Source organism: Hylobates moloch, unplaced genomic scaffold (assembly GCF_009828535.3).
Source record: "Hylobates moloch isolate HMO894 unplaced genomic scaffold, HMol_V3 SCAFFOLD_66, whole genome shotgun sequence".
Taxonomy (NCBI): domain Eukaryota; kingdom Metazoa; phylum Chordata; class Mammalia; order Primates; family Hylobatidae; genus Hylobates; species Hylobates moloch.
Window position 1 is genome coordinate 395,554 of NW_026652341.1, and position 22,390 is coordinate 417,943.

Sequence of the window (22,390 nt, forward strand, 5' to 3'; positions counted from 1 at the left end):
CCCCTGTCAGCCTCCCAAAGTACTGGGACTCCAGGTGCGAGCCACCATGCCCGGCCTGCTGGGTTTTTATTAGAGCCTAACCAACCTGGGGAAAGAGAAATACACAACTCCAGCCCACTCTAGCAGTCTCTTTCTCACCTGGAAAAACTGAGAAGCACTTGTAATTTAAAGTCCAAGGACACAGGCTTACCAGGGACTGAGGCCTATTCACAGGACTCTAGAATGCTTTTCCTTACCCCACACATTACCACTAAAGGCTAAAGTCCTTTAGCATGACTAAAGGACTATTTGTAGCAATTCCTTTTACCTGGGACGTTATGTCCAGCCATCAAGAAAAAGTTACAAGACATACTACAACATAAAAACACAGTTTGAGGAGACAGAGCAAGCATCAGAACCAGAGTCAGATATATGGCAGGGATGTTGGAATGGTCCAGCCAGGAGTTTAAAACAACTGTGATTAACACGTTAAGGGCCCTAATGGATACAGTACATGGCATGCAAGAACAGATGGGCCTTGTAAGAACGGAGATGAAAATTCTGAGCAAGAACTAAAGAGAAATGCTAAAGGCCAAGCTTACTATAAAAGAAATCAAGAATGCCTTTACTAGGCTTACTGGTAAACTGAATATGGCTGAGGAAAGAATGTCTGAGCTTGAAGATTCTTTAGTAGAAACTGCCAAAACTGAAAAAGCAAGGACGAAAAGACAGAAAGGTGTCAGAACAGAATATCGAAGGCCTGTAGTACAGCTACAAAAGGTATAACATACATGTAAAGGGAGTATCAGAATCAAAAGACAGAGAGAGGAACAGAAACAACAGGGGTTAAGCATTTTCTCAAATTGATGTCAGACACCAAACTATAGATGCAGGAAATTCAGAGAACACCATCAGGAGGAACTCCAAAAATCTACACCAATGCATACTATTTTCAACTACAGAAAGTCAAAAATAAAGAAAAAATTCTGAAATAACACAGAAGGCCAAAAAAGCATTTTACCTATAAAAGAGCAAATGTAAGAATTGGATCCAACTTCTCAGAAACCAGGCCACAAAGAAAGTGGAGTTAAATATTTAAAATGTTGAGATAAAAAATTCACAAACCCAGAATTCTATACGTTGTGAGGTTACCCTTCAAAAATGAAGAAAAAATAAAGACTTTTTCAGACAAACAAAAAATTGAGGGAATTTGTTGCCAGTAATTCTGTTGGGAGAAATGTTAAAAGATTTTTTAGAGAAAAGGAAAATGATAAAGATCAGAAATTCAGAATTACATAAAAAATGGAAGAGTATCAGAGAAGAACTAAGTGAAGGTGAAATAAAACCTTTCATTTTTCTTATTCTTAATTGATCTAACAGATAGCAACAATTATTTGATTATGTATGCTTATATATATGTGTGTATATATGTATGCTTATGTATACACACATATATATACACCAGTATACATAGCCAAATAATTGTTGGAAGAAATAGGATTATTTTGTTATTATAAGGTATTCACACTACCAGTAGAGCAGCGTAGTGTTACTTGAGAGTGTACTGGGATTAGTTGTAAATGTACATTGCAAACTCTAGGGCAACACTAAGAAAAGTAAAACAAGAAGTATAATTCACATGCTAATAAAGAACAGAGAATGAAATCAAACGATAAGCATGGTTTTATTGGTTATTATTTTGCATAATGTAGAAAGGTTCTAAACACTCCTCAAAATAATCCAAAATATTTAAAAGACATGATTTAATAAATCATACATAAACTCTTGTAAATTTTATAAAGATCTATTTAGAAAGATCAAAAAAATTTTAAGAGTGACTCAATGCGTTGTTTTTTTCTTAATTCTAGAAAGGTTTAAAAGTGTGCTAATCAGAAAAAAAAAAGGCACATCCAAGGATGTGAACATACTTTTAAATGGCTAAACCAAGTTTGTAATGTGACAAGAATTAAAATATGTGTACTAATTTTTAAAATCCAAGTCATAAGGGACAATACCCTTAGAAAACTGGCTGAAATATCTTCAAAATGTTTAGAGGTTAGAAAAATATAAATAGTCAAATTTTTAAAAAGCTTAAAAGTGAGCTAAAGCAATTCTGTTGCATATAAAATAAAGATAAGTTATAAACACAGCATGGGGTAAATATAAATTTTAAATAAATGTACCATTAACCTAAAAGCAAATTGCCTTTAAGTGAATGAGTTTTAAGCAAAACAGTTTGCTCCTAGTTTGAACACAATAGGAATTCAGTAAAGTTTGCAGAATTCTAGTAAATGGTACAGAATGATTTAGGCTGAATTTTTTGCTGTTATTGTTATTTTTAGAAAATGTGACATAATTCAAATTTCTTTATGTCATAATTTGATAATTGTAATGCCTAAAGTTGTGAGATTTTATTCAGCAATATTCATTAAATAGGATTTTTCTGAAATGCCAATTGAAACAATGATAATTACTATTGCTACATAGTAGAATTCAGCAATTAGCCTAAACAATAGCTTCACAGCAAATAGATTGCTACAGGACTAAGTTCAATATAAGAAAAATATTTTAGCATCTGAATAAGCACTATAGAACATAAAAGTTTTCAGGAAGTGATTTTTAGACTTTGGTAAGACTGTGATTGGGCAGGGAAATGGCATGGAATGAAAGTAGATGGGCAAAGATTTAGGAATGCAACTATAATAAAACTCACCCTGTTATGTTCAATAATATACATAATAAAATAGAGTAGGAGCCCAAGGAAAGGAGAAAAATATTCTGATATTAATTATGGCTAAATAGTCGGAATGCCTTGAATGCCATGCTGAAGAATCTGAACAATTTTATAAAGTAGGAAAATTTGAAATATAAAAAGTTTTGAGCAAAAAGCATGAGATTTAATTCACATTTTGGTTTCTACATAAAGAAAGGGAGCAGAGAAATTAGAGGGTAGTAGGTTAAATATTTTGTAAAATAATTTGAGAAAGAAATAGTAAAAACAAACTTATGGAGGAAGAGGAAGATAATTCTTATTAATGTAAACCAAGTATAATGAAATATGCTTAAAATGTTATCTTAGAGTAACAAAAACATGAGGGAGGAAAGACAAATGACAAAATCTGATAGGCTTTCACTATAAAACAATACTGAGTAAAAATGTAATAAACAACATCTCAAATGTATTGCCAAGTCCTCAAAAAATGAAAATTCCCAGCATCCAAAAATATCAAAGAGGCTGAAAATATAATGATGAATGGATGCTGATGCTACAGTTGTCCTGGGCCTCTGCTGATCTTGGAACCACCAGGGTTGGCTTAATAGCTGCAGAGGTCAGGAAACAAATATTTTAACTATGCAAATGAGGTATGAACCCTGAGAATCTCCTGACAATTTGGACTCTTTCACTCAGTGAAAGAGTGAACCTAAAAATATCTTCCCAAGAGGCACACAGATGTTGGGGAAATTTGTCTACTCTGTGTAAAAAATAAAAATTCTTCTTCTCTAAAACTTTCTCACTATAGACTTGCTCCACGTGAATTTGAAATCCAGATTATGTTGCTTGTGTGATCTAGGGAAATGTACACTACAAAATTAACCTGAAGTGCCAGATTTTAAGTCATAGAGCACTTGGCAAATACAAAATCAAGTCGTTTTTGCAGTACATGATTTCACCTTGCCAGTACAGGATACCCACATTGCCACAGATAAAATCCTGCACAATATAAATCCATAATCAAGAATTACCAAATACAGGAGGAAAAAAGCCACAATAATATCTTTAGTGTAAATAACTGACACCCTGGAATTTTATGCAGAGCTGTGCAGTGCGTTAAGAAAGAGGGCAAAGTGGTGCCGAGAAGAATGTATATTCTGTTGATTTGGGGTGGGGAGTTCTGTAGATGTCTATTAGTTCCGCTTGATGCAGAGCTGAGTTCAAGTCCTGGTTATCCTTGTTAACTTTCTGTCTAGTTGATCTGTCTAATGTTGACAGTGGGGTGTTAAAGTCTCCCATTATTATTGTGTGGGAGTCTAAGTCTCTTTGTAGGTCTCTAAGGTCTTGCTTTATGAATCTGGGTGCCCCTGTATTGGGTGCATATATATTTAGGATAGTTAGCTCTTCTTGTTGAATTGATCCCTTTACCACTATGTAATGGCCTTCTTTGTCTCTTTTGATCTTTGTTGGTTTAAAGTCTGTTTTATCAGAGACTAGGATTGCAACCCCTGCTTTTCTTTGCTTTCCATTTGCTTGGTAGATCTTCCGCCATCCCTTTATTTTGAGCCTGTGTGTGTTGGAAGTAAAGCACTTCTCAGCAAAAAGAACAGAAATCACAACAAACTGTCTCTCAGACCACAGTGCAATCAAATTAAAACTCAGGATTAAGAAACTCACTCAAAACCACACAACTACATGGAAACTGAACAACCTGCTCCTGAATGACTACTGGGTAAATAACGAAATGAAGGCTGAAATAAAGATGTTCTTTGAAACCAATGAGAACAAAGACACAACACACCAGAATCTCTGGGACACATTTAAAGCAGTGTGTAGAGGGAAATTTATAGCACTAAATGCCCACAAGAGAAAGCAGGAAAGATCTAAAATCGACACCCTAACATCACAATTAAAAGAACTAGAGAAGCAAGAGCAAACACGTTCAAAAGCTAGCAGAAGGCAAGAAATAACTAAGAGCAGAGCAGAACTGAAGGACATCAAGATACAAAAAACTCTTCAAAAAATCAGTGAATCCAGGAGCTGATTTTTTGAAAAGATCAACAAAATTGATAGACTGCTAGCAAGACTAATAAAGAATAAAAGAGAGAAGAATCAAATAGATGCAATAAAAAATAATAAAGGGGATATCACCACTGATCCCACAGAAATACAAACTACCATCAGAGAATACTATAAACACCTCTATGCAAATAAACTGGAAAATCTAGAAGAAATGGATAAATTCCTGGACACATACCCCTCCCAAGACTAAATCAGGAAGAATTTGAATCTCTGAATAGACCAATAACAGGCTCTGAAATTGAGGCAATAATTAATAGCCTACCAACCAAAAAAAGTCCAGGACCAGACAGATTCACAGCCAAATTCTACTGGAGGTACAAATAGGAGCTGGTACCATTCCTTCTGAAATTATTCCAATCAGTAGAAAAAGAGGGAATCCTCCCTAACTCATTTCATGAGGCCAGCATCATCCTGATACTAAAGCCTGATATAAAAAAGAGAATTTTAGACCAATATCCCTGATGAACATCGATGCGAAAATCCTCAATAAAATACTGGCAAATCGAATCCAGCAGCACATCAAAAAGCTTATCCACCACGATCAAGTTGGCTTCATCCCTGGGATGCAAGGCTGGTTCAACATATGCAAATCAATAAACATAATCCATCACATAAACAGAACCAATGGCAAAAACCACATGATTATCTCAATAGATGCAGAAAAGGCCTTCAACAGAATTCAACAGCCCTTCATGCTAAAAACTCTCAATAAATTAGGTATTGATGGGACATATCTAAAAATAATAAGAGCTATTTATGACAAATTCACAGCCAATATCATACGGAACAGGCAAAAACTGGAAGCATTCCCTTTGAAAACTGGCACAAGACAGGGATGCCCTCTCTCACCACTCCTATTCAACATAGTGTTGGAAGTTCTGGCCAGGGCAATCAGGCAAGAGAAAGAAATAAAGAGTATTCAATTAGGAAAAGAGGAAGTCAAATTGTCCCTGTTTGCAGATGACGTGATTGTATATTTAGAAAACCCCATCGTCTCAGCCCCAAATCTTCTTAAGCTGATAAGCAAATTTAGCAAAGTCTCAGGATACAAAATCAATGTGCAAAGATCACAAGCATTCCTATACACCAATAATAGACAAACAGAGAGCCAAATCATGAGTGAATTCCCATTCACAATTGCTACAAAGGGAATAAGATACCTAGGAATCCAACTTACAAAGTATGTGAAGGAACTCTTCAAGGAGAACTACAAACCACTGCTCAATGAAATAAAAGAGAACACAAACAAATGGAAGAACATTCCATGCTCATGGATAGGAAGAATCAATATGGTGAAAATGGCCATACTGCCCAAGGTAATTTATAGATTCAATGCCATCCCCATCAAGCTACCAATGACTTTCTTCATAGAATTAGAAAAAATTAAACTTCATATGGAACCAAAAAAGAGCCCGCATTGCCAAGACAATCCTAAGCAAAAAGAACAAAGCTGGAGGCATCATGCTACCTGACTTCAAACTATACTACAAGGCCACAGTAATCAAAACAGCATGGTGCTGGTACTCAAACAGAGAGACAGACCAATGGAACAGAGCAGAGGCCTCAGAAATAACACACATCTACAACCATCTGATCTTTGACAAACCTGACAAAAATAAGAAATGGGGAAAGGATTCTCTATTTAATAAATGGTGCTGGGAAAACTGGCTAGCCATATGTAGAAAGCTGAAACTCGATCCCTTCCTTACACCTTATACAAAAATTAATTTAAGATGGATTAAAGACTTAAATGTTACACCTAAAACCACAAAAACTCTAGAAGAAAACCTGGGCAATACCACTCAAGTCCTTGCATGGGCAAGGACTTCATGACTGAAACACCAACAGCAATGGCAACAAAAGCCAAAATAGACAAATGGGATCTAACTAAACTACAGAGCTTCTGCATGGCAAAAGAAACTACCCTCAGAGTGAACAGGCAACCCACAGAATGGGAGAAAATTTTTGCAATCTACCCATCTGACAAAGGGCTAATACCCAGAATCTACAAAGAACTTAAACAAATTTACAAGAAAAAAACAACCCCATCAAAAAGTGGGCAAAGGATATGAACAGATACTTCTCAAGATAAGACATTTATGCAGCCAACAGACACATGAAAAAATGCCCATAATCACTGGTCATCAGAGAAAAGCAAATCAAAACCATAATGAGATACCATCTCATGCCAGTTAGAATGGTGATCATTAAAAAGTCAGGAAAAAACAGATGCTGGAGAGGATGTGGAGAAATAGGAATGCTTTTACACTGTTGGTGGGAGTGTAAACTAGTTCAACCATTGTAGAAGACAGTGTGGCAATTCCTCAAGGATCTAGAACTAGAAATACCATTTGACTCAGCAATCCCATTACTGGGTATATACCCAATAAATCATGCTACTATAAAGACACATGCACACGTATGTTTATTGTGGCACTATTCACAATAGCAAAAACTTGGAACCAACCCAAATGTCCATCAATGATAGACTGGTTTAAGAAAATGTGGCACATATACACCATGGAATGCTATGCAGCTATAAAAAAGGATGAGTTCATGTCCTTTGTAGGGACATGGATGAAGCTGGAAACCATCATTCTGAGCCAACTCTCACAAGGACAGAAAACCAAACACCACATGTTCTCACTCACAGATGGAAACTGAACAATGAGAACTCTTGGACACAGGGCAGGGAACATCACACATGGTGGCCTGTCATGGGTTGGGGGGCAGAGGGAGGGATAGCATTAGGAGAAATACCTCATGTAAATGACGAGTTAATGGGTGCAGCAAACCAACATGGCATATGTATACCTATGTAACAAACCTGCGCGTTGTGCACATGTACCCTAGAACTTAAAGTATAATAAAAAAAAAGACAGAAAGAGGGCAAAGTAAATGCATTTTCAAATAAAACCTGAGTTTCCACTAACAGACCTAATTTATTAAAGGAATTTTAAAATGTGTAGTTTATTAAGGAAAAGGATATTCTTAAGTGATCTCAAGTCTTAGGATGGACTGATATACAAGAGATAATGGCGTGCAAAGAAATTAGAAAGGGAGGGGCAGAGCAGGATGATGGACTAGAGGCCTATACCATTTGTTCCTCCACAGTAACACCAAATTTTAACAACTAACTACACACAAAAAGGACTATCACAAGAATGAAAGATCAGGTGAGCAATCTCAATACATGATTTTAACTTCATATCACAGAAAGAGACGTTGAAAAGGGCAGGAAAGATGGCCTCCACATACCGATGCTCTCCCTCCCTCGTTCCCTCCTGCTGGGAAATCTACGCACTTAAGGAAGGGAGAGCACAGTGATTGTGAAGTTTTGCATTGAACTCGCTGGTGCCTTGTCACAGTGGAAAGCAGAACAAGGTTGTACTCAACTGACATCTGCCCATGGAGGGAGCATCAGGACCAGTCCTAGGCAGAGAGGAATCACCCATCCCAGTGATCAGAGCTTGAGTTCCAGCAAACCTCACCACTGTGGGCTGAGTGCTCTGGGGCCCTAAGTAAACTTGAGGGGCAGTCTAAGCCACAAGGACTGCAATTTCTAGGCAAGTCCTAGTGCTGAGTGGGGCTCAGGGCCAGTGGACTGGAGGGGCATGTGACCTACTGAGACACCAGCCAGGGTGGCTAAGGGAGTGTTGCACATTATGGAGAAATCTATGTGTTGGGAGAGGGAGAGTACAGTGACTGGAGGACCTTACTTTGAACTCAGTGCTGCCCTGGCACAGCAGAGACCCGGCAGGATTCATCACTTGCTGACTATAGAGCCCCTCCGCCATCAGCCCTGAGTAACCAGCAGTGATACCCAGGTAATACAACACAGGCCTAGGGCTCTAAGACTTGCTGGCTTCAGGGATGACCCAGCACATCCACAGCTGTGGTGACTATGGTGAAAAACTCCTTTTGTTTGAGAAAAGTAGGGGGGAAAACAAAGGGAACTCAGTCTTGCACCTTAGGTACCAGCTCAGCCACAATGGGGTAGAGCACCAAGTAGGCTCTTGGGGTCCCTGAGTCCAGGCCAAGGCTGTTGATCAACATTTCTGGACCTGCCTTGGGCCAAACGGGAGCCAATGGCCCTGAAGGGTGAGTCCCAGGTCTGGCAGCATTCACCACAAGCTGACTGAATAGACCTTGGGCTTTAAGTGAACAATGGTGGTGGCCTGGCAAAATCCCACATGGATCGGTGGTGGTGGTGGCCACAGAAAGAGTCTCCTCTGACTATGGAAAAGGGAAAGAAGAGTCAGAAAAACTTTGTCTTGTTGTTTGGGTGTCAGCTTAGCCACAGTAGAATAGAACACTAGATAAATTTCTAAGGTTTTTGACTTCAATTCCTGGATCCCAGACAGCATCTCCAGACCCACCCAAGGCTTGGAGGAACTTGCTGCTCTGAAGGAGAAAAAGTAATGGCCAGTTTTGCCACCTGCTGATCATAGATCCCTAGGGCCTTGAGTGAACTTAGGTGGTAGCCAGGTAGTGGTTACAGTGGACCTTGGGTGAGACCCAATGCTGTGCTTGGCTGTTCAGGTCTAAAGTAGCACAGTCCTAGTGTTGGTGACCACAGAGTTCTTGTGTCCCCCCACCCCCAGTTCCAGGAGGCTTAGCAAAGACAGGGATACTTTGTTCGGGAAAAGGTAAGGGAAAAGAACAAGACTTTCTGCCTGGTAATCCAGATAATTATTCTAGATCTTGTCCAAGACAGGTGGTACCTCTCTGAGCCTACAAGAACCATAACGTTATTGGGTTTGGGGCCCATGTCTCTTTGAATACCTGGAAATCCTTCCCAAGAAGGGTGGGTATAAACAAACAAGCCTAGACAGTGAAGACTACAATAAATGCCTAACTCTTAAATGCCCTGGCACCAACTAACATCTACAAGCATCAAGACCATGCAGGAAAAAAAAATGACCTATGAAATTAACCAAACAAAGCCCCAAGGATTAATCCTGAATAAAGAGAGATATGCAACCTTTCAGACAGAAAATTCAAAATAGCTGTGCTGAGGAAACTCAAAGAAATTCAAAATAACACAGAGGATGAATTCAGAATTCTATCAGATAAATTTAGCAAAGAGATTAAAGTTATTTTTAAAAATTGAGCAGAAATTCTGGAGTTGAAAAATGTAACTGACATACTGAGGAATGCATCAGAGTCCCTTACTAGCAGAATTGATCAAGCAGAAGAAAGAATTAATGAGCTCGAAGACAGGCTATTTGAAAATACACAGAAAAGAAAAAAGAAAATACACAGAGAAGACAAAAAAAAATGAAGCATTTGCTTACAAGATCTGGAAAATGGCCTCAAAAGGGCAAATCTAAGAATTATTCACCTTAAAGAGGAGATAGAGAGCGAGATGGGGTAGAAAGTTTATTCAAGGGGATAATGATAGAGAACTTCCCAAACCTAGAGAAATATATCAATATTCAAGTATGAGAAGGTTGTAGAACACCAAGCAGATTTAACCCAAAGACTACTTGAAGACATTTAATAATCAAACTCTTCAAAGATCAAAGATAAAGAATGGATCTTAAAAGCAGCAAGAGAAAAGAAACAAATAATGTACAACTGAGCTTCAACACTTCTGGCAGCAGACTTTTCAGTCGAAATTTTATAGGCCAGGAGAGAATGGCATGACATATTTAAACTGCTAAAGGAAAAACACTTTTACCCTAGAATAGTTCTGGCAAAAAAAAAAAAAAATCCTTCAAACATGAAGGAGAAATAAAGACCTTTCCAGACCAAAAAAAGCTGAGGGATTTTATTAACACCAGACCTGTCCTACAAGAAATGCTAAAGGGATTTCTTCAATCAGAAAATGACATTAATGAGCAATAAGAAATCATCTGGAGGTACAAAACTCAGTGGTAATAGCACATAAAATCAGAGAATATAATAATACTCTAACTGTGTTGTGTAAAATACTCTTAAATAGAAAGACTAAATGATGAAAAGATTAATTTTGAATTATCAAAAATAGTAATTACAGCAACTTTTCAAGATGTAGAGAGTACAATAAGACATAAAGAGAAACCATAAAATGTTAAAAAGTGAGTGGATAAAGTTGAAGTGTAGAGTTTTTATTCATTTTATTTTTGCTTGTTTGCTTATTTGTTTGTTTATGCAATTAGTGTTGTCTTCAGTTTCAAATAATGGGTTATAAGATCGTTTTTCAAGCTTCATGGTAATCTCAAATTGAAAAACACATAATGGGCACACAAAAAATAAAAAGTAAGAAATTAAATCATACCACCAACAAAAATCAACCCCACTAAAAGGAAGACAGGAAGGAAGAAAAAAACAAAACAACCACCAAACAACCAGAAAACACATAACAAAATGGCAAAAGCAAGTCCTTACTTATTAATAATAATATTGAATGTAAATGGACTAAAATTTCCAATGAAAAAAGACATAGAGTGGTTGAATAAACATAATAGCAAGACCCATGACTGTTGCCTATAAGAAACACACCTCATCTATAAAGACACACGTACACTGAAAATAAAAGGATGAAAAAAGATATTGCGTGACAATGGAAGTAAAAAAAAAAGAAAGGAGTAGCTACACTTATGTCAGACAAAATAGGCTTCAAGACAAAAACTGTAATAAGAGACACAGAAGGTTATTATATAATAATAAATGAGTCAATTCAGAAACAGAAGGTAACAGTTGTAAATATATATGTACCCAACACTGGAGCACCCAGGCATATAAAGCAAATAATATTAGAGCTAAAGAGAGAGACAGACTTCAATACAATAAAAGCTGCAGACTTCAACACCTCACTTTCAGTATTGGACAGATCTTCTAGACAGAAAATCAACAAAGAAACATCAGACTTAATCTGCACTTTAGAACAAATGGACTTAATATATATTTACAGAAGATTTCATCCAATGGCCACAGAATACACATTCTTCTCCTCAACACATGGATCATTCTCAAGAATAGATCATATGTTAGGTTACAAAACAAGTCTTAAAACATTCAGAAAAATTGAAATACTATCAAGCATCTTCTCTGACCACAGTTGAATAAAACTAGGAATCAATAACAACAGGAATTTTGAAAACTATATAAACACATGGAAATTAAACAATATGGCCCAGAATGATCAGTGAGTCAATGAAGAAATCAGAAGGAAATTGAAAATTTTCTTGAAACAAATGATAAGGAAACACAACATGCCAAAACCTATGGAATGTAGCAAAAACAGGGAAATTTATAGCTGTAAAAGCCTACATCAAGAAAGAAAGAAAACTTCAAATAAATAAGCCAAGAATGCATCTTAAAAAATTAGAAAGACAAGAGTAAACCAAACCCAAAATTAGTAGTAGAAAAAAAAATAAAGATCAGCACAGAAATAAATAAATTTGAAATTAAGAAAACAGTACAAGAGATCAATGAAATGAAAATTTAGTTTGAAACAATAAATAAAATTGACAAATCTTTAGCGAGACTAAGAAAAAAAGAGACCAGAACCAAATAAATAAAATCAGAGTTGAAAAAAATAGAGACATTAGAACTGATACCACAGAAATTCAAAGGATTAGTAGCTAGTATGAGCAACTGTATGCCAACAAATTGGAAAATCTAGAGGAAATTTGTAAATTCCTAGACATATACAACCTACCAAGGTTAAACCATAAAGAAATCCAAAACCCAAACAGACCATTAACAAGCAATGAGATCAAAGCTGTAATAAAAAGTCTCTCAGTAAAGAAAAGTCTGGGAACCTAATGGCTTCACAGCAGAATTCTACCAAACATTTAAAGAACCAATACCAATCCTACTCAAACTATTCTAAAAAGTAGAGGAGGAGGAAAAACTTCCAAATTCCTTCTATGAGGCCAAAACCAGACAAAGACACATCAAAAAAAGAAAACTACAGGACACTCTCTCTGTTGAATATTGATGCAAAAAGCCTTAGCAAAATACTAGCAAACTGAATTAAACAATACATTAGAAAGAATATTCGTCATGACTAAATGGGATTTATCCCAGGGATATAAGAACACTTTAACATATGCAAATAATTCAATGTCTTACATCATATCAATAGAATGAAGGACAAAAACCATGTGATCATTTTAATTGGTGCTGCAATTGACAAAATTCAACACCCTTTCATGATAAAAAATCCTCAAAAAACAGGCATAGAAGGAACATACCTTAACATAATAAAAGACATATATGACAGACCCACAGCTAGTATCACACTGAATTAGGAAAAACTGAAAGCCTTTCCTTTAAGATCTGGAACACAACGGTGATGCCCACTTTCACCACTGTTATCCAACATAGTAATGGAAGTCCTAGCTAAGCTAGAGCAATCAGACAAGAGAATGACATAAAGGGCATCCAAATTGGAAAGGAAGAAGTCAAATTATCCTAGTTTGCAGATGATATGAGCTGATATCATCTGCAAAGACTCCAAAGAAAGTACATTACTGATAAACAAATTCAGAAAAGTTGCAGAGTTGGAAAAAAGAAAAAGACATTAGAACTGATACCACAGAAATTAACATGCAAAAATCAGTAGCATTTCTATATTCCAAAAGTGAACATTCTGGAAAAGAAATTTAAAAAGTAACTCCATTTACAATAACCGCAAATAAAATTAAATACCTAGGAATCAAAAAGAAGTGAAAGATTTCTACAACGAAACTATAAGACACTGATGAAAGAAATTGAAGAGGACACAAAAAATGTAAAAGTATTTGACGTTCATGGATTGGAAGAATCAATATTGTTAAAATGTCTATACTACTCAAAGCAATCTACAAATTCAATGCCATCCCTACAAAAATACCAGACATTCTTCACAGAAATAGAGCAATCTTAAAATTTACATAGAACCACAAAACATCCAGAATAGCCAAAGCAAAAAGAGCTAAACTGGAGGAATCACATCACCTGACTTCAAATTATACTACACAGCTACAGTAACCAAAACAGCATGGTACTGGAATAAAAACAGAAGCATGAATCAATGGAACAGAACAGATAACCCAGACACAAATCCACACATCTCAAGTGAACTCATTTTTGACAAAGTTCCCAAGAGCATACAATGGGGAAAGGACAGTCTCTTCAATACATGGTGCTGGGAAAACCGGATATTCAAATGCAGAAGAATGAAACTTGACTCATATCTCTAACCATATACGAAAAATCAAATCAAAATGGATGAAAGACTTAAATCTAAGACCTCAAACTATGAAATTACTTCAAGAAAACATTGAAGAAATTCTCCAGGATATTGGCCTGGGCAAAAATTTCTTGAGTAATATCCTACAAGCACAGACAGCTAAAGCAAAAATGAACAGATGGGATCACGTCAAGTTTAAAAGCTTCTGCACAGCAAAGGAAATGTCAATAAAGTGAAGAGACAACCCACGGAAGGGGAGGAAATATCTGCAAACTACCCATCTGACAAGGAATTTATAACCAGAATATATAAGGAGCTCAAACAACCCTATAAGGAAAAAATGATAATCTGATTTAAAAATAGGCAAAAGATCTGAACAGACATTCCTTAAAAGAAGACATATAAATGGAAGCAGGCACATGAAAAGGAGATGAACATCATTGATCAACAGAGAAATGAAAATCAAAACTACAATGAGATATCATCTCACTCCAGTTAAAATGGCTTTTATCCAAAAGACGGGCAATAACAAATGCTGATGAGGATGTGGAAAAAAGGGAATCCTTATACACTGTTGATGAGAATGTAAATTATTACGGTCACTATGGAGAACAGTTTGGAGGTTCCTCAAAATACTCAAAATAGAGCTACCATATAACCCAGCAATCTCACTGCTTGGTATACACCCAAAAGAAAGGAAATCAGTATATGGAAGAGATAGCTGCACTTCCGTGTTCACTGCAGCACTGTTCACAATAGCTGAGATTTGAAAGCAACCTAAGTGTCCATCAACAGACAAATGGATAAAGAAAATGTGGTACATATACGCAATGGGGTACTATGCAGACATAAAAAGAATGAGACCTTGTCATTTACAACAGCATAGGTGGAACTGGAGGTCATTATGTTAGGTGAAATAAGTCAGACTTGGAAAGTCAAATTTCGCATGTTCTCACTTATTTGTGGGTGCTAAATATCAAAGCAATTGAACTCATGCAGATAGAGAGTAGAAGGATGATTACCAGAGGCTAGGAAGAGTAGTGGGGCGTGGAGGGAAGTAAGGATGGTTAACAGGTACAAAACATATATATATATATCTATGTAATATTATATATATAATTATATATATAAGTATATATATAATTAGAATGAATAAGACAGTATTTGATAGCTCAACAGGGTGACTATAGTCAATAATACTTTAATTGTACATTAAAAATTAACTTAGGTCAGCGCCAGGGAGCCCGAGTGGCCGCCATTACTGAGCCTGGCGCTGCGGCTGGCGCTGGGAGAGCGGGGAGGGATGGGGCCGCAGCTGGTGGCAGAGAGGGAGGGAGGGAGGGTGCGTGAGCAGGCTGCGGGAGCCGTGGGGCTCAGGGTTTCGGGGCGTGTGTGTCGGGGAGGGCGGAGGGAGGTGGCTGAGGGGACGCGCCGCTCCGTGAGCGCGCCGCGGAAGACAGGCGAGCAGAGAGTGGAGGAGGAGGCGGTGGCGGCGGGAGCGCTACCCAGGAATGTTGCTGCCGCAGCCACTGCCAGGGCCGCTGTGGTTGAGGGGGAGACAGAGGAGACAGACGTTGTTAGGAAGACGATCTCTATGATCTTGAAGATGTTTCTGCACAGAAATGAGGGAAATACAAAGAACCAAATACAGTTCTGAAACTTGGGATCTGTATTTTGAGATGATTTTATTTTCAGAATGAGAAGCATATCTGGTTTCATATCTACATTTATGAACGTAGAGACATGAGAAGAGAGTTATGATGGCAAAAAACAAAAGAGCCTCGTCCCCGATCCTATACTATCAGTGTAGCTGGACTCTCTGGGACTGAAAAAGACAAAGGTAACTGTGGAGTTGGAAAGTCTTGTTTGTGCAATAGATTTGTACGCTCAAAAGCAGATGAATATTATCCACAGCATACTTCTGTGCTTAGCACCATTGACTTTGGAGGACGAGTAGTAAACAATGATCACTTTTTGTACTACTGGGGTGACATAACACAAAATGGTGAAGATGGAGTAGAATGCAAAATTCATGTCATTTAACAGAGGTCATTGATGACCAGACATTCTTGCCTCATCAGAGTATGAATTTGCAACCATATATAAAACGTGCAGCTGCATCTAAATTGCAGTCAGCAGAAAAACTAATGTACATTTGCACTGATCAACTAGGCTTAGAACAAGACTTTGAACAGAAGCAAATGCCTGAAGGGAAGCTCAATGTAGATGGATTTTTATTATGCATTGATGTAAGTCAGGGATGCAATAGGAAATTTGATGATCAACTTAAATTTGTGAATAACCTTTTCGTCCAGTTATCAAAATAAAAAATACCTATAATAATAGCGGCAACTAAATGTGATGAGTGCATGGATCATTATCTTAGAGAAGTTCAGGCATTTGCTTCAAACAAAAAGAAGCGTCTTGTAGTGGAAACATCAGCAGGATTTAATGTCAACATTGAAACGTGTTTCACTTCACTGGTACAAATGTTGGATAAAACTCATAGCAAGCCTAAAATTATTCCCTATTTGGATGCTTATAAAACACAGAGACAACTTGTCACAGCAACAGATAAGTTTGAAAAATCGTGCAGACTGGGAGAGATATCATGCAACTTGGAAAACTGTTAGTAATAAATTAAAAAATCATCCTGATTATGAGGAATACATCAACTTAGAGGGAACAAGAAAGGCCAGAAATACATTCTTAAAACATATACAACAACTTAAACAAGAAAGTATAAGAAAAAGGAGAGAAGAGTATATAAATACTTTACCAAGAGCTTTTAACTCTTGCCAAGTCTAGAAGAGATTGAACATCTGAATTGGTCAGAAGCTTTGAAGTTAATGGAAAAGAGAATAGATTTCCAGTTATGTTTCGTGGTGCTAGAAAAAACATCTTGGGATGAAACTGACCATATAGACAAAATTAATGACAGGCAGATTCCATTTGACCTCCTGAGCACTTTAGAAGCTGAAAAAGTCTGTCAGAACCATGTACAACATCCAATATCCGAGAAGAGGAGGGTAGAAATTAAGGAAAAATTCAAAAAGACTTTCGAAAAAATTCAAGTCATTTCACCTGGACAGCTATGGGAGGAAGTTATGTGCTTTGTTATGGAGGATAAAGCCTTCAAGTATATCACTGAGGCTGATAGCAAAGAGGTGTATGGTAGGCATCAGTAAGAAATAGTTGAAAAAGCCAAAGAAAAGTTTCAAGAAATGCTTTTTGAGCATTCTGAACTTTTTTATGATTTAGATCTTAATGCAACACCTAGTTCAGATAAAATGAGTGAAACTCATACAGTTCTGAGTGAAGAACCTAGATATAAAGCGTTACAGAAACTTGCACCTGATAGGGATTCTCTTCTACTTAAGCATATAGGATTTGTTTATCATCCCACTAAAGAAACATGTCTTAGTGACCAAAATTGTACAGACATTAAAGTAGAGCAGTTACTTGCTAGCAGTCTTTTACAGTTGGATCACAGCTGCTTAAGATTATATCACGATAGTACTAATATAGATAAAATTAACCTTTTTATTTTAAGGAAGGTTGGCCTTGCCCAAGAACTAGCAAATGAGATAAGGACACAATCCACCGATGATGAGTATGCCTTAGATGGAAATTTTATGAACTTGATCTTCGGCCGTTCGCCTTACTTTTTGAGTCAGTTATGGACTGCCGCCTTTAAACCACATCGGTGCTTCTGTGTATTTAATTCCATTGAGTCATTGAGTTTTATTGGGGGAATTTATTGGGAAAATAAGAACTGAAGCTTCTCGGATCAGAAAAGATAAATACTTGGCTAATCTTCCATTTACATTAATTCTGGCTAATCAGAGAGATTCCACTAGTAAGAATCTACCAATTCTCAGGCACCAAGGGCAGAAGATGGCAAACAAGTTACAATGTCCTTTTGTAGATGTACCTGCTGGTACATACCCTCATAATTTTAATGAAACCCAAATAAAGCAAGCTCTAAGAGGAGTACTGGAATCGGTTAAACCCAATTTGGATGTGGTGAGCCCAGTTTCTGCCAATAAGGACATATCAGAAGCTGACTTGAGAATTGTCATTTGTGCCATATGTGGAGATCCATTTAGTGTGGATCTTATTCCTTCACCCTTCCTTGATTCTCATTCTTGCAGTGCTGCTCAAGCTGGACAGAATAATTCCCTAATGCTTGATAAAATCATTGGTGAAAAAAGAAGGCGAATACAGACCACAATATTATCATACCACTCTTCAATTGGAGTAAGAAAAGATGAACTAGTTCATGGGTATATCTTAATATACTCTGCAAAACGGAAAGCATCAATGGGAATGCTTCGAGCATTTCTATCAGAAGTTCAAGACACATTCCTGTACAGCTGGTGGCAGTTACTGACAGCCAAGCAGATTTTTTTTTTTTAAATGAGGCTATCAAAGAATTAATGACTGAAGGAGAACACATTGCAACTGAGATCACTGCTACATTTACAGCATTGTATTCTTTATCTCAGTATCATCGGCAAACTGAGATCTTTATTCTGTTTTTTAGTGATGTTCTAGAGAAAAAACATATGATAGAAAATTCTTATTTTTCTGATAATACAAGGGAATCAACCCATCAAAGTGAAGATGTTTTTCTACCATCTCCCAGAGACTGTTTTCCCTATAACAACTACCCTGATTCGGATGATGACACAGAAGCGCTACCTCCTTATAGTCCAACTGGGGATGATGTACAGTTGCTTCCCACACCTAGTGACCATTCCAGATATAGATTAGATTTGCAAGGAAATGAATATTCTATTCATAGTACCCCAAACTGTCATGACCATGAACGCAACCATAAAGTGTCTCCACCTATTAAAACTAAACCAGTTGTACCTAAGACAAATGTGAAAAAAATGGATCCAAACCTTTTAAAAACAATTGAAGCTGGTATTGGTAAAAATCCAAGAAAGCAGACTTCCCGGGTGCCTTTGGCACATCCTGAAGATATGGATCCTTCAGATAACTATGCGGAACCCATTGATACAATTTTCAAATAGAAGGGCTATTCTGATGAGATTTATATTGTCCCAGATGATAGTCAAAATAGCATTAAAGTTCAAAACTCACTTGTAAATAACACCCAAGGAGATGAAGAAAATGGATTTTCTGGTAGAACCTCAAAAAATCATGGGGAACGGAGGCCTTCAAAATACAAATATAAATCTAAAACTTTGTTTAGTAAAGCCGAGTCATACTATAAGAGAACACATTCAGATGCAAGTGATGATGAGGCTTTCACCACTTCTAAAACAAAAAGTAAAGGAAGACATCGTGGAAGTGAAGAAGATCCACTTCTTTCTCCTGTTGAAACTTGGAAAGGTTAGGTATTGGTAATCCTGCAATCACTTCTGACCAGGAGTTAGAAGATAAGAAGATGAAGAAGAAAACCCACAAAGTGAAAGAAGATAAAAAGCAGAAAAAGAAAACTAAGACCTTCAATCCACCAACATGTAGAAATTGGGAAATTAATTACTTTGGGATGCCCCTCCAGGATCTGGTTACAGCTGAGAAGCCCATACCAGTATTTGTTGAGAAATGTGTGGAATTTATTGAAGATACAGGGTTATGTACTGAAAGACTCTGCTGTGTTAGTGGGAACAAAACTGACTAAGACAATATTCAAAAGCAGTTTGATCAAGATCATAATATCAATCTAGTGTCAATGGAAGTAACAGTAAATGCTGTAGCTGGAGCCCTTAAAGCTTTCTTTGCAGATCTGCCAGTTCCTTTAATACCATATTCTCTTCATCCAGAGCTATTGGAAGCAGCAAAAATCCCAGATAAAACAGAACATCTTCATGCCTTGAAAGAAATTGTTAAGAAATTTCATCCTGTAAACTATGATGTATTCAGATACATGACAACACATCTGAACAGGGTTAGTCAGCAAAATAAAATCAACCTAATGACAGCAGACAACTTATCCATCTGTTTTTGGCCAATCTTGATGAGAGCTGATTTTGAAAATCAAGAGTTTCTGTCCACTACTAAGATTCATCAATCTGTTGTTGAAACATTCGTTCAACAGTGTCAGTTTTTCTTTTACAATGGAGAAATTGTAGAAACGACAAACACTGTGGCTTCTCCACCACCTTCAAACCCAGGACATTGGTGGAACCAATGGTACTACTTCAGCTGCCGCCACCATTGCAACCTCAGCTGATACAACCACAATTACAAACGGAACCTCTTGGTATTATGTGAGTAGGAAGTGATTGCAAACAGGCTGGATTTGGACAAAAAACAAATCTAGACATGCATGTTTCAGGGTTCAGTAGTATACTTCATATTTCATGCAGATAATTCATATTCAAAATGACATTTTCTCTTTGAACTAGATGGTATTCCTTATTTGCTTACATTACAAATCTAAGACCATGTGATAAGCATGACTGGAGAGGTTTAATTTTTATAAACAAAAATAGCTATAAAATACAAAGCTGCTGCTGCATGCAACCTTATTGCAATCAGTATATCATTCCTGTGACAATTTCTGTCACATTATATTGTGAATAAAATTTTTCTATAGAAATTAAATGATTTTAAAACTCACCTATATGAAACATTTAATGCTTTTCAGCCTGCTTTCTGGCTGATTTTGTCATTTGATGTGCTAATTTGGGCAACTTAATTTACATTCTGGCAATCAGTGTAGATAAGTAAAAACCCAGTTAAGTATTTTATAATTTCAGGCTACTGAGGCCATGCTTGGGATGTTGTTTGAAAGAAAAAATACACTTGACATATTTCACATTTCTGTACCTACATCTTTACTTCCAAATAAATCTGTGGATGATTTGATGAAGGATAAATGAACCTGTTTCTTTTACACACATACCAAGGACATGCTTGTGACTAAAGTGAGTTGATAATATTGTGCAAAGGATAGTTGTCACCAACTCATTTCTTTGTAGTCCATAATGAAATAAACATTTTGTAGACAGTTAATTTTGGAAACAGATGCATGTTCAAAAGCTCTATGATCTTACAATCTTAATCTAATATATTTTAGATATTTTAGTTTTTTCCCTCTTGGAGAACACATTTAGTATAGTGTAGAAAATACTTCATGACATTTGCATTAAGTTTATATAACTTTTCATACATAAACATGAAATTTGTTGTAGAAAATTCTTTAAACCAAACATTTAAATCTAGGACTTCAATTTAATTTGTCCCTTGTGTGTATTTTTATGTGGCCCTTAAAAACATATCAAAAAAAACAATAAAAATACTTTGGGTACTGACAAACTCTTTGGAGTGTTTATGTTACAAATTTGTATTCATGTTCTTTCCTGTGATGTGTTATCCTAAAACCCAAAATGGCTTTTGCACCATTTTTAAGCCAATTTTTTTCCTTTGATGTTGGTACCAGAATTACTATAAATGACTGCTGCCTTTGGGGGTAAACATTTTGTTAGTGAAGATATAACCAGAACAATAAATTATGGATAAAATTTTCGGAATAGGTGGCACAGGCAAATTTCACTAGGTTATATTTTGTGTAGTAAAGAAAAAAATTCTTTGGTCAATGTTAATTCAGACTACAATTTTAAGATTGTCTTATATATATTATAGTAAATAGATGATTTTCAGAAAAAATAACTCAAAGAGTATAATTGGATTGTTAGCAATTCCAAGAATAAATGCTTGAGAGGATGGATACCCCATTTTCCATGATGTGATTACTGCTTACTACATGCCTGTCAAAGTATCTCAAGTACCCCATAAATATATACACCTACTATGTACCTACAACTTTTTTTTTTTAATTTTTAAGATCTTAAAAAAGAAAGCAGGCTGGTAAATCTAAACAAGTATTAGTATTATGAAACCTTAGTAATAATTGTTTTCAAGGAAGGTAGAAGTAGATATAAAGTAACTTTAGACTTTATGCCAAGTATGTATGTTACGTTTAAGAGCAGCTTAACATAACATGTGAGAGTAGCTCCTAACAATAGGGGTAGAATATATAAGCTCCCAACTACTACGATGAAATGAGTTTAAATCCATTAAGTCAAAGTATGAAACAAGAAAAGAAAGAAAAAGCAGGGCAATTAGAAACTATAAAATAACATGGCAGAAGAAATGCAAATATACCATTAATCACAATATATGTAAATGAGATAAACACATTAACACAGAGTTTGTAGGATTAGATTTTGATAAAGTCTAACTAAATGATACTTGAAAGAAACACTTGAAATTACTACACAGAAAAGTTGAAAGTAAAAGAATGGAGAAAAGAGAAACTCATTAAATACTAATGAAAAGAAATCTGGGTCAGAGGTAAAAATGTCGGATAGATTAAATTTTAGGCAAAAGGATTATAAGATTACGTCATAAAACACTAAATTAACCAATAACACACAACGGTTTTAACCTTGTATAAAACTAATACATAG

At 36.4% G+C, this 22,390-nt stretch overlaps 1 protein-coding gene across 1 annotated transcript; it reads left to right on the forward strand.

Annotated features, from left to right (window-relative positions):
- The first annotated feature begins 630 nt into the window (after positions 1-630).
- On the forward strand, positions 631-20,189 carry LOC116463805 (rho GTPase-activating protein 5-like). The gene is given in 10 exon segments (XM_058434852.1): positions 631-759; positions 15,169-15,516; positions 15,720-15,978; positions 15,981-16,539; positions 16,541-16,731; positions 16,734-17,689; positions 17,691-18,303; positions 18,306-19,306; positions 19,309-20,089; positions 20,092-20,189. Coding segments are annotated over 10 exon segments (4,935 nt in total).
- The last annotated feature ends 2,201 nt before the right edge of the window (positions 20,190-22,390 follow it).